Genomic DNA, 14,144 nt, shown 5'->3' on the forward strand with positions numbered 1-14,144 from the left:
TTTGTGATTGGAAACAAATTTGTTATGAATAAACTTTTATTTGATATTTATGAAGTAAATAAGCAGCCAAAATATGTAGGGGCAATGGGACCTCTTGTTTGTAGGTTTGTTAATGTGATGAAAAGGAAAACAATAACAATTGTGATTTCCTTTTTATTTAATTGCCACATGCTAGTTTGTATATTTGCCAATAATAACAGTAATATTAACTCCTTCAAGTTACACTTATGACATTTTGTAAATACATGTATATTACCTAACTGTTGTAATTTCCTCATATTATAGAAATTAAAGATGGTCACATTTGTTATCTTAAGAAAATCAAAATTAAATTTGCAATTTCAAGTTGTGAAGTGTATAAAACTCTTAGCCTATAGCAAGAATTGTAAAGCAAATTATATGTCAGACTTAAACTTATAAAATCTGCTCTGAGCAAAATTGTGGAGAAAATACATGTAATTTATTCAATAGTGTAGGTAATTTCTCTTGTCGATCTGTTTTAAAAAGTGAATCAGCCACAAAAATTGTAAAGGATAAATGAAGTACCTCTTATTTCATCTGCACCCTTTGATGTTAGATACTTTAGAAGTTCAAGTTGTTTATTGGGAATATATTTATTGTGTGATAAATTTATGACTGATCCTTTTCTTGTAGCAGTCGGTTGATAGTATCTCCTATAGTAAAGAGGAGGAGGAGGTTAGGGTACCAGATACTGTGATAAGGGAACCAGATCTGTGTATTGAAAATCAAGGTAAGTTAGCTTTATTTGTTTCTACTAATTAAATGTGATATGATTTTATTAGTTTGATTGATTTGTTGATAGTGGTACTAAACGTCAATGGATAAGTTAGTATTGATAGTGGTACTAAACGTCAGTGGATAAGTTAGTATTGAAAGTGGTACTAAACGTCAGTGGATAAATAAGTATTGAAAGGCCTAGCACACTGTAGTGAATATTTCTCTAGATATTATGAGAATAATGGAATCCTAGAAAGTCATTTAAACTATTGTACTACAGTTGAAATGCTGATTGAAAAAAGGGTGAATAAATTGTGAATGCGAAAATCGTAGCATGGTACCTATAGTTGTACACCATATCAAAGGAAGAATTAAGTATTGAACTGTCCTGCACACTGTAGGGTATATTTCTCCAGATACAGTGCATGAGAATGTAGATGGAATCCTGGAAAGGCATTTGGCATCTACTGCAGATGCACTGCTAATTGAGGGGAGAGAAAAAGGGGGGGGGTAAAATTCAAAAGGAGAAAATACTAGGATGTTATAGTTGTACAAAATGTCAGGTATGAAAGTTCCTGCACACCGTCATGCATATTTCACCAGATATAATGTTTGTGCAATCCTGGAAAGACATTTTGAATGTTCTACAGATGCACTGCTGATTAGGAGGAAAATAAATAGATTGTGAAATTTTTGTTTTCAATCAATCAATATTATATCTTTTTTCTTATAGAATTTCTAAAATCTCCATTTAAAGGTGTTGAAACAACTCATGTCAAATTTGAATGATTGACACATTTTGTAATCTTTAAAATATTAAATAACTTTAAAGTGTAAAATCAATTACCCATGTTTATGTAATAGGAGGAAGTAAAGAGGAAACCATATTTATTATCTTAAGCCTCAGGCATATAACTGAGATTTACCTCTTACAGGTTTGTGGACCATAATATCTACATTTATTTCATTTAAATACTTAAGGTCAAAACCTGAAATGACCCTAAATTAGCCATAATTATCATAAGCAGTGTTGGTTTGCCTAACCATCTTACCATACTTCTGTACTAACTTTATATATTTAGTCAGAGACGAGGATGTTTACATTATAAATAAATAGATATGATTAATCTATTAATAATTTATAGTCATCTTGTCAAAATTACTTGTCATTGAAATCAATATTTGATAATTAATAGTAAAGTAATTAAATTAAAATTTCATTTTGATAAGGCCTGAAAATAACAATGTTGAACTCTCTAGGTCAATTTTTGAAGGGAATACAGAAATCACCCTGTAGGTGTCTGTCTGTCTGTTTTTCTGTTTTTGCTTTGTAAAGGAAACTCCTAACATGATAGATGTGTATTGGTGAAACTTTACACAGATGTTAAACACTTTAATAGTATCTGAGGATGTGCCTATAATTTCAGACTAGCAAGTTAAAAGTGAGATAGTAGAAATTGCTTTGAGCTATCTTTTTGAGAGATTTATCATAGTTCTGGTTTCTTCAAGTATTAAATCATTCCTCTATTCAAGGCAAATATTTCAAATTTAATTTTACACATAATATTAGATAGCAAATCCCCCAAAAAATAGAATGCACCTCCAATCCTAATTAAAGGAAAAAGTAACACTGACAATATTGTTTGTAATTGGGCCAAATAAAAAAATATGTTGGTTCCAGTTACATCTGAAAAAAAGTTAGGGAAGGTAGGTAGGGATTTTTTATTTTTTTATTTTATGTTTTTTTTTTTTACATTGAGTCTATGGGAGAAACATTCTGACTTTAACAGTGCTTAATGAAAAATGACAATAAAATCTGTAGGATAGGCTATTTCTAAGCCGAAAAAGTAGGGACGGTAGGGTTACTGGAACCACACATATATTTTTATTTGGCCTTATATTGTACTGGGATATTTTGTGATTATCACCTTGGTTTGAACTGGTATTCGGCTTTACTTACATGTATGCCAAGTCTTCATTTGTAAAACACATGCATCTAATTAGTGAAAGCAATTACATTTGTATTTTGATATCAGGAAGGGATATTACATGTGCTTTATTGTCAACAGAAGTGTCTTTATAATCTATTCTTGAGGGACTATTATCTAGAAAACTTTGATCAGGAGAATATTTAGGTAAATGCAATTATTCTTACAGTTGTACTTGTTTAGTCCAGCAAATAACGTTTCAAGGTCAGTAATGAGCTATGACTAGGAATTTTGCAGAAAGGCCCTAATAACTAGTTACTGTTTTTTTTTATTGTGAATTCAATGATTTAAGACTTAATATTTATTGATTGATTGATTGATTGTGTTTAATGCCACTTTCAGCGCACTTTGCTGTCTCATGACACCCTAATTTATTGGTAAAGGAAGCCCACCTTTTTCAACAAAATTAGCTAGTCGACCAAAATGTTGAGGGTATCATCATGTCAAAGAGGGGTTCAGATTAACAACCTCAGTGTTAATAGGCTAGTGTCTCATTGTTGATAGCCAAAATAAAATACTTCTATCTTTTTGCAAAAAAGATATTAAAGTGTTGTATAGTACGTATCAGTCATACCATGAGATATAACGGCTTTTAAAAATCTAATTATTTTAATCACATGTAGTTGAAAGATTTAAACAGTAAGTAGTGAGAAAATTGAATGTATATATACATGATTGTATGTATAAATCAAGATGTAGACTTTTGTATATATATCTTGATCCAAAGCAAACAAAAGTTTGGAATTTAAAATGTAAATTGCATTCTTTTAGAATTATACCTATCAATTACATGGAACAATTTTCAAATTTGATCATAAGCCCTGCAGTTGTATAAGTGAGGGATTAGTGTTCAAGGTGAAAGTATTTTAGTTACAAATTTCATACTTGAATTTAAAGCAATTCTCTGCAGCAGGTAGGCTCATTTAGAAGATAATGAGATTTAAATTTGAGATTAAAGTTTATCTATGCATTGATCCTTATTGTGAAACATGTTGATTAGGTTTAAAAGTTTTTGTGAACAAACAAAATATTCAGACAATTACACACAAGTTGGTATATTTAAAGTAATATTGGATTTGAAACATGTTAAATTCCACTTTACCAATGCCATTATCAACGAATGTTATCTTCGCTTTGCCAATGCCAAAAACAATAAGATTGGAACATTTTTAATCAGGAAACTTCTATAATGTTCCATCTTTTTTTTCCATAAGATTTTTCTCCCAAAATTGATATAATTTAACCCTTAAATTTCAAAAAAAACTTTTTTACCTATACAGAATAGTTTATACAGTCAAATTTGACAAAAGCTGGATATGTACTGCATGTACCTAGTTCTAGGATAAATACATGATACTTCAACAGTTAAAATTGACTAAAGCTGGATATGTACTGCATGTACCATGTGTACCTAGTTCTATGATAAATACATGATACTTATACAGTTAAAATTGACTAAAGCTGGATATGTACTGCATGTACCTAGTTCTAGGATAAATACATGATACTTATACAGTTAAAATTGACTAAAGCTGGATATGTACTGCATGTACCTAGTTCTAGGATAAATACATGATACTTATACATTTAAAATTGACTAAAGCTGGATATGAACTGCATGTACCTAGTTCTAGGATAAATACATGATACGATTAATGACACCATGGTGTAAGAAATGATTAGTTTTATTGCTTGAGGTTGTCAATGTTTTTTTTTATACTTGTCAGTTATAAGTGTTATACATATGTCTTGACACATTAAGAAAAATAGAATTTAGAATTGAGATGGGGAATGTGTCAAAGAGAGAACAACCCAACATAAGAGCAGAAAACACCCCAAGGCCACCACTGGGTCTTCAACATAACTTAGATAATCCCTTACCTATGGGGGCTACAGCTGGACGCTAAACAAAAATTTGTACTAGTTCAGCGAAAACTGTTTTGTTTGAATTTATAGTGTATTGTATGTTGCCAAACTGATTCATTATCAACTTTTTTACTGCTGGACTATTCAGTAAAAGGACAAGGTTTGCTTATGACTAATAAAAAACAACCTTGAATTTCATTTTTATAATAAAAAAGATAAAGAAGTCATGCTTTGGTTCATGAGGTATATATTGCTTAATATTGCATTCAGATTCTTGACATTTTTGATTTCTTTACTTTAGCTAAATATTCTAAGAGTAAGTAGTGAAATATTTACTAAGTTTTCAATATATTTTTAATAATTTTCCAAAATGAACCAGAGAGAGAGAGAGGTAGAGAGAGACCACATTTCTATCATTATCTTGATAATTCAAACACAGACATATCAATTAGATATCAAATAAATTTTCCATACATCTTGCAGATGGGTAATGATAATGATACCTATATTACATTTTGATTTATTTCCTATATCATTAAAAGAATCCAAGTGCATGAACCCTGATAGAAGAGAAGAATTTTTATTATGCATAAGAATGTATAGTTCTTTAGTCTACAAGGTTGAATCAATTTTTGGTCACTGAAAATAAATCAAATTAAATATTTAGCTTGCCTGCATTGAAGGGTCAGTGTTGCATATGGCCATCATTTTGCTTTCTTTTGTCTTTGGTAAACTTATTTATATTCTTTTCCTTTGAAGTTGTTACATACTTTTCCTGTAGTGTTATTTTTCATTTTCTAAACTGAAGTAAAAGAGGCCAGCACTGGTTTCAAAAATTAGTCCACAAGCCCAATATGTCAAACACTATTGCTGTTACTACTATAACGGTATTTCAATCTGTTAATGTAGCATGCTTTTTTTCAATTTTTATGTTCTGGTCCTTTTTCTGAATTATGTTTTGCCAACCAACCAAGATGGATACCATTACTATGGGCCTATTTTTATGTCCCACCTAGGCATTATGTTTTGACCATGATTTCACAGTCCATTGAACATAGAAAATGATAGTGTGAGTTGGGCATCTGAGTACTATGGACACATTATTGTTTCTTTATTCAGTACACAATATAAACATAAGTTTGAATTTGATTTCTTATCAAAATTATGCTCTGATACATTGTTCACACTTGTGCTAGATTCAAAGAGAACATCTGAAATCTGAGGTTTGTTTGGATTTACCATTAAATAAAAACTGAATCCAGGTTTGCCTTCACAAGTGGATCTGTAAGGTGTATATTGGCCGTTTCAGAATCCTAAGGACTATGGGTAATTTCATTGTTCATACCCCAATATGAAAATAACGTCACATCATTGGATGAATTTCCATTGTCTAGGACATATTTAACCAATCACAACGTTTTGGTGTACACTTTTGAAAGTATTACCCAGAATTCTTTAGATTCTGAAAAGGCGAATTGTGAGTCTAGAATACTTTCTTCATACATTCATGCATGTACATGAGTTTATGAAGCATTAAAACGGAAACGGTATAGGCCTTCACACTGTTCTACTTTGGATAAGAACATTAATTTGTGTAGATAGGTATTACTCTTTGGTACGGTTGTTGTCTCTTTGACATATTCCCCATTTCCATTCTCAATTTTAACTACAAATATTCTAGAATCAAATTCCTATGTTAATTGAAATTGGATGTCAAACCATTTACATCAAGTGGTTTGTCTCCGATTAAAAAATGAGCTTTCACTTTGGAATTATATGTGATTGGAAACTGATATTGTCCGCTTTTAAATCAGATTTCAAATCCTATTTTGTTGTCGTGTGAACAAGGTATTAATATCCAATATGGCCAACTTACTTGACGCATGACAATAATGCAGTGTTTTTTTTTCTTTTTTTAGTGACTTATGGTAAATAGCACCTAAAAAATAACCACATTATAGTATTTACAAGATCATTTAGTTATACTTTATATAAAAAAAAAATTGACAAATTTGACTTGAACAATAGCTTGGTATGCAGAATTTGTCAAAACCAAAAATTAGTATCCACAAGATTATGATTTGTCTTCAATCCATGAAACTTGAGTCATCAGTATATATATTATGAAATTAAGAAAAATTTACAGTGAACAATTTTTTTCGAGTTTTTTTTCTTTCAATTTCATGATACATTTATAAGTATGACTGAAATTCAGAAATCATTGTTAATTTGATCTTTTATCTTTTTAGAATCAGTAAAGGAAAGAAATGTCCTGAAGCTTTCATTATTTTGCCCTTGCATGCTGAGAAGTTTGCAATCTCCTTATGTTTATAGTATAGGAATCGATTGTTTCTAAATTATTTTTCTCTGGTGATTTATTTTGTAGATACTAGTAGTAATGACTCTGGCTTGTCATTGACCTCAGCTCTAACTAACAAACTTGAAAAGCTGGTGAGTAGTTGATGCTCATATATTGTACTTGTATACGGAGTTAAAAAAATTTAAGAAACAATTGTTGTATTTAAAATTTGTATTTCTATTTTTGGAAATTAATTTGAATATTTATTAGTCATGAAAAAACAACAAAAACGAATTTTTGTCATAAATTCTGTTCTCATCTACATTGTTGGAGAGTGTCCTTGTTAAATATGTACATAGACCAAGGTGAGCTACACAGGTTCTTAAAGACTTTAGAGCCTGTAGTTTAAATTATGATATTATAAATCAGTATTTTTTAACCTTTTTTTTATCTGTTAATCTCGGTTATGTAACAAATTAGCATTGGTTCTCTCATTATGAAATGGTCAAATAGTTGCAGATAGAGGGAGGAGGGGGTACAAATTACCTGTATTTTATCATTAAAATTGTGAAAAGTTTTCCTAGAAAAATCACAGACCTTAAACCAAACAATGTAAATTATGTCTTTATTTTTTCAATTGTTGGTCTGCTGTCTCTATGCACATTTGGAGGCCTTGTTGGCCGAGTGGTTTAAGTAGTTACTTCTGTAATCACTAGCCAGTCAAAGCTGATATGAGTTCAAGCCACACTCATGTGAGTGCACTCGACACCAATCTTAATTGACTAGGATTGTCAGTTTTCCTATTGAAGATTGGTAGTTTTCTCGGGCTCCGACTTCCTACATCATAAAATAGCCCAAAAGTGGTAGTGGTGATAAAAACATATAAAATCAAATCAAATCAAATAGATGCACATTTCCTTTAATCAAAAATGTAATCAAAAATGTAATCAAAAATGTAAACACATGTTGCATATCATTAAGAAATCAAGGTTATTACTAGCAATGATAGTATCATTTAAACATCATTTATACATCTGCATGTGACTATTGAAAACATCATTAACCATTATCTAGTAAGACATCACTGCTTTACACATTAAATGCCTTGTTTACATTAGGTAGAAACTGTTTGTTAAAGTTCTGGCAAACGTACCATGCTAAACCACAGACATCAGTCTTCAGTTATCAGATTTTTGATACTTCTGATGTTTCATACTTGCCAGTTTCTTTAAAGATTGAGGATCGTACTGAAATATTAAAAAAAAAAATGAAACAATAGCTTCACACTACAAAATTGGATTGAAGGAGTGTTGAATTAAATGTATACAGACCCATATTGATTGCATACTGCTGGAGTCAGTCCATTAAAAGAGAGCTTTTGGTTTATTTAAAGAAAAAAAATTTGCTTCAAATTTGCAAATGCTTGTAGACCAGACATATTATGGTTTAATCTATTGGTCTTTCCAAATGTCTTACAATTGCATGTATTATGATTTGAAGAAAATGTATGGAATATTAAAATTGGTGTAAAATAGCTCCTTTTGGTTTTTGTCAAGGGCCATAACTGAATTCAGACTTATTTGGCCTGAATTAAAATATTGTTTGTTTGCCCTTTTCCGATCCTATTTTTTGAAACAATAGTTTGCAACCAAGACATTGATTACAGATTATTTACTTAATACAGGCTTAGTTTAGTCTCCAGTTTTATTAATTGATAATTTTAGAATATTTTTTTCTGACATCAGATATCAATTTGTGTAATAATGGTGGCTTTGACATAAATATTGATATGAAAATGTACTTTTGAATAATATCATTTCTGCAGGCTAAATTCATGTAACAACATATAAAAGTACTAAGGGTATTGAATGAGCCGACAAATCTTTATTCAATTCTATGTAACTCTATGGCATAAAGATTATGTACTCTGACTTAGAATATTAAGTATCTTTGAACTGAAAGAACTTTTTCTTCATCCTGGTTTAATGGCAATAATATGATGTAATTACTTAAGATCCATCAGAGTTTTATTGCAGTGAATGTTTCTCCATTTCAGGTTTTATCTAGACACAGGAATTTAGAAAGATTTTTCATTGTCTGTTTTGTAATAATGTTTTTAATGGTTTTACAGACTTTAGAAGAGCCAGTAGAAAAGGAGGAGTGTGAGGTGGATGGGTTATCTCCCCTTGAGGGAATGAAAATGGAAAATACAGAAATGAAAGTCACAAGTTCACAGTTGTCTCTAATTCGACAGGTAGGGTTACTTTTTTCTTCAATATGTTGATTCAATTACTTTTTAGGTATCATTTGTTCTTTTTAGCTCACCTGGCCCGAAGGGCTAAGTGAGCTTTTCTCATCACTTGGCGTCCTTCCAACCAACCAAGATAGCTGCCATAGAACATAGGGGTAAAATACAGTTTTTGGCTTTTAACTCAAAAACCAAAGCATTTAGAGCAAATCTGACAAGGGTAAAATTGTTTATCAGGTCAAAATCTATCTGCCCTGAAATTTTCAGGTGAATCGGACAACCTGTTGTTAGGTTGCTGCCCATGAATTGGTAATTTTAAGGAAATTTTGCTGTTTTTGGTTATTATCTTGAATATTATTATAGATAGAGATAAACTGTAAACAGCAATAATGTTCAGCAAAGTAAGATTTACAAATAAGTTCACATGACCAAAATGGTCAGTTGACCCCTATATGAGTTATTGCCCTTTATAGTCAATTTTTAACCATTTTTCGTAAATCTTTGTAATCTTTTACAAAAATCTTCTCCTCTGAAACTAAATTTAACTGAATTTAATCCAATGGGTTGCTGCCCCTGAATTGGAAATTTGTTGGCTCATTCAATACCCTTAGTACTTTTATATGTTGTTACATATTAATCTGTATAAAGCAATAATGTTCAGCAAAGTAAGATCCACAAATAAGTCAACATGACCAAAAAGGTCAGTTGACCCCTCATTATAAATTGAGATAATTGTAAGAAGCAAGAATGTTCAGTTAAGTAAGATCTACAAACACATCACCATCACTAAAACACAATTTTGTCATGAATCCATCTGTGTCCTTTGTTTAATATGCACATAGACCAAGGTGAGCGACACAGGCTCTTAAAGAGCCTCTAGTTTTATTTTTTTCAAGAAATTTTGTTTTTTTATGTATACCTATTTCATGGTTTACAAAAATTCTGCCTACAAGCCTTAAGGAAATTAATGTTATGGTGAAAATTTTTTGAATTTGTTGGTCTCCTGTTCCAACAAAATCCATGAAAATTAGTACCCCACGTACTTGTAGGTGTCAATTCTCCAGAGAAGGAAAGGATTATCTCGGTATTTTTTTTCAGAAGAAAATGTTTAGTATGCTGACATAGAGAAATCTTTTCCTTTGCAGCCTTCACACATAAGTTACGAGTCCATAAGCCAGAAGCTTGATTTGTTAAAATTTTTATTTGAATTCTGTTGGTCTGAATTTTACAACCCCAAAAGCAATTTTACAAGCCATGGCTGTACCTAGGACTTGTGGTAAAGCATGAAGTCTGCCTTTGAAGGGAATACATATTTATTTCTCCCTTTTTTGTTTTAAAATTATAAATACTGGTAATTTGTTCAATAGAAATCGTGTTAGAAAAATTAACATCAAGGAACTGGTGGCACAGAATGGTTTTTGAACCAACAATTGTATTATTATATTCTTTAACACTTTCCTTACTGATTTTTTTTTACCGTGACGTTGTGTGACCTGATCAAATTTCAGGACGTTGTTTACCAGGCCTGAATTAATTTGACGTGTGACTGAAGAAAAAGTGACGTTTTGTAAAAAACGTTTGTATCTTTGTTGTTTCTCATCAAATCGGGTTCAAACTCGATAGTTTTACACTTAAGTATGAAAGGATCGTTGCAATACAAACAAATTTACATGACAATACATACTTTTGACATGTTTTAACCTTTTGTTGGAGGAAAATGACGTTTTATTTGAGAAATCATTTTTTTTTTGTGACCGGTTTATGATTATTCCTTCCATCTTCTAAATTAACACTGCAAACGGTAATTAACACCTATCGAGTGTTCCTTTATCAAAGTTTTATGGAAAAAATAACTCCAGAGTCAAAATTCTAGCTCAATGGTGTGAATAAACACGAATGAAAATGGTATGTCAAATTCTCCGGCGGCCATTTTTTACCTGTACAGTATGCAATCAGATGACTCTGAACAAGTTGGAGTTGTCTTTCTTGGTCCAATGTTTTCTTTGTATTTTTGCATTGATTTAGATATAAACTGACTATTGGGATCTTTTGTGGATTTATTAAAATTTTGTGGAGATATCAAATACTATTTTTTCTGGTACAATCATGAATTCTTTTCCAGATTCATATGTGCTTTTTTAAATGAATGTGCATGCATATATATTTTTTCTGGTTTTGTTTTGTATCATGGAAATATTATTCCAATGTATTCTGATCTGACACACCAATATACATGTATGAATATTTAACACTTCAATATCTTGATAAACTAAGTGAGACTCTTTAAAAACAATAATGAACTTACTATGATTTATTTAAATAATTATCTGTGTCAGTTTCTATGAGATGCTAGAATTTCCAGTCTTTGGTTGTGTATTGTTCAATGATGAAAATAATTAAATGTTCTTTAAAATTTGGAATATTGTTGATCAAAAATTAATAAATGAAACTGTCAACTGTAACAACAATTATAAATTATGAATATCCTTTCAACAAACAATGAAAATCCTCTCAACAAATGATGAATATCTTTTCAGCAAATTATGTATTTTCCTTCAACTTCATGTGTAACAAAGTAACTGTCAATTAAGAAGTGTAATTTCTGACTGAGTGGTAGACTAAAGCAATGTGGCATGCAAAGGTGTTTGCTACATTCTACGCAACCATATTTTGTCTGACGCCTTTTTTCCTGAGTATCATTAGCTACCCTATGCCAGCATACATGACACCATGTCTTGTTACCCAAATCTGCTGGTAAATGTCTGTGTGTTAGTCTGACTTCTACAGGTAGGTTAGATGGCCTCCCCCTACGGTTGTCCCTTGTGGTATACCCTGCAATGAGTTGAGTTGCAACTGATTTAGAAAAATCCAAATAGGTCATTGATGTAGTTTGCTGGTGATTTGGTGACATTTGTAACAGACGGTAAGCATTAAACTTAATAATTTCCAGCATCTTGAAGAACACTCTCTTTGGCCATTTATTTGTTTTGTGACAGAAGAAATAGTACTGTATGTACTGGTCACAACGGTCGACACCGCCCATGTGGCTGGTGTAATCTGCAACCATCTTTGGACATTGGAGTTGCTGCCTTTGGAATTGTCCTTCTTGTTGAACAATTCTACTCACTTCCGTCAAGCTGTTGTCATGGATGGTAGATATCACAGAAACATTTTTCTTGTCTTTCCATACTGTAGCTGAAATTGCCCCCTTTTGCCTAAATTGACTGTCTCCTCTCTGTGTAATACCAACAGGCTTCTTTGTCATTAAATCCTGTGGTAAGCCTCTTCTGTTTTGACGGACTGTTCCACAGGCTCCAGTGTCAAGATTTTCAAATAAATTGGTGAACAATTCAGGACTGGAAAAGTAGTTATCCATGTAAACATGGTAACCTTGTCTGGATAAATTGGCACCTTCAAGACAGGAAATAACGACAGTGCTAGCCAACCCTACATGGGTTCGATCTGTTTTGCCCTGGTAGATTTTACAAAATGACATATACCCAGTGTCAGACTCTGCCAACGCCCAGAGCTTAATTCCCCATTTTGTTGGTTTTGCAGGCATGTATTGTTTCAACGCAACCCTTCCCTTGTATGGTATCATACACTCATCTATTGATACATTTCTTTTAGGTATATATTGATCCCTCATTTGTTGGTTAAGGGCGTCCATAAAGTATCTGACTTTGTAAGTACTGTCGTAGTTAGGCTCCCCTCTTTGTGGAACTCGCTGGTGAGGATCAGTAAAGTGTAGATATCTCATAATTTGCATGAACCTGTCACGTGCCAAAACTGTGGCAAAATATGGGGTTTCCAGACAATCTTTAGACCAGTAGGATTTTAAATCTGGCTTTACATCAATACCCATTAGGAAAGTTAAACCAATAAAAGCCTTCATCTCGGGCAAGGAGGGACAAGACCAAGCTGACTTGTGTAGGTCAGGATTCAAATCTTTTTGCAACTTTGCATAGCCATCACTTTTCTCAATTATCTGTTGTAAAAGGTGGTCAGATAAGAACAGTTGGAAAAAGTCAATTATATCCTTCTCTGGGCCTAATATATTTTGTGGACCAGTAGTATTTCTAGGTTGGAACAGATGGGGGAGACCTCTTTCATAAATATCAAACTCTTGGTGCCATCCATCATTGTTGGGTGCATCACCGGCATTATTTATGTCAACAAGTTGTGGTTCATCATTATTGTCATCAGACAGTTCACTTTCAATATCACTTATCAGAAAATCATCACCAATGCCGTTTTGGGCTAATTGCACTTGATATCTTTGGCATGCAAGTTCGATTTCACCCGCCGAAAACCCCTCAAACTCGTCCTCTGAAGTGTCGGACATTTTTGTATTTTCAAAATGTTACAGACGACATTTTACTATATTTACTACGATTTTGGCGTCCTTGACACCGAGCAAGTGGGAGAGGAAAGTGATTGGATAGTTTTATTTAGATTTTCCATAAAAGGAGTGCGACCTTTTGCACTCGTGGGAAAATGGAATAGCCGCGCCCACGGAAGTCCAATTATTACTTGACTTTTATTCTCCGTGAAGTTTTGAAAAGCATTTTTCGTTATTCTAATCATTATATAAATCAAATTAATAATGAAATTATATTTGACTTTCCTTCCAAATAACATTTTCTTGACCTAAAAGGTCACATGTTCGCATCACATGTCTTGTACAAAATGGCGACGACTTATTTTGTTTGTTGACGCTACCGATCTTTCATTGTACTATGGTAAATATTAGGCGTCAAACTCAGTAAGAATACGTATTCTTATACTGTAACATGCAAGCTTGTTGAAAACCTTGATATTTATTGGGTTAAACGTAGCTTTACGGGGGAAATGAGTTAAAAAGACGAAAATTATTTTCATCACGTGATTGTAATGCATGAAAGCATTGTTCGGCCTGGCTACGGGGATGACTCAACGCATTGTTCGGCCTGGCTACGGGGATGCCTCAATGCATTGTTCGCCTTGAAAGGGTTAAATAATATTA

The 14,144-nt window shown here is 32.2% G+C and overlaps 2 protein-coding genes across 7 annotated transcripts in view; one reads left to right on the top strand and one right to left on the bottom strand.

Annotated features, from left to right (window-relative positions):
* Positions 1 to 14,144, top strand: part of LOC139492177 (inositol 1,4,5-triphosphate receptor associated 2-like) — a 455,884-nt gene that overhangs the window by 60,359 nt on the left and 381,381 nt on the right. For 5 of the 6 annotated variants that reach the window (XR_011656711.1, XM_071280344.1, XM_071280342.1 and 2 more), the window contains 3 exons: positions 655 to 751; positions 6,979 to 7,043; positions 9,023 to 9,145. Coding sequence is in view for 5 of the 6 variants with exons in the window: in XM_071280344.1 (XP_071136445.1) it covers positions 655 to 751; positions 6,979 to 7,043; positions 9,023 to 9,145 (285 nt within the window). In the remaining variant the exon portion in view is untranslated. The remainder of the gene's footprint in view (positions 1 to 654; positions 752 to 6,978; positions 7,044 to 9,022; positions 9,146 to 14,144) is intronic. The other variant, XM_071280343.1, reaches the window with a different exon arrangement.
* Positions 10,612 to 14,139, bottom strand: LOC139491516 (piggyBac transposable element-derived protein 4-like). The gene has a single exon (XM_071279248.1). The coding sequence runs from the start codon at positions 13,482 to 13,484 to the stop codon at positions 11,673 to 11,675; it is 1,812 nt and encodes a 603-aa protein (XP_071135349.1). The 5' UTR covers positions 13,485 to 14,139; the 3' UTR covers positions 10,612 to 11,672.

This window comes from Mytilus edulis, chromosome 10 (assembly GCF_963676685.1).
Source record: "Mytilus edulis chromosome 10, xbMytEdul2.2, whole genome shotgun sequence".
NCBI lineage: Eukaryota > Metazoa > Mollusca > Bivalvia > Mytilida > Mytilidae > Mytilus > Mytilus edulis.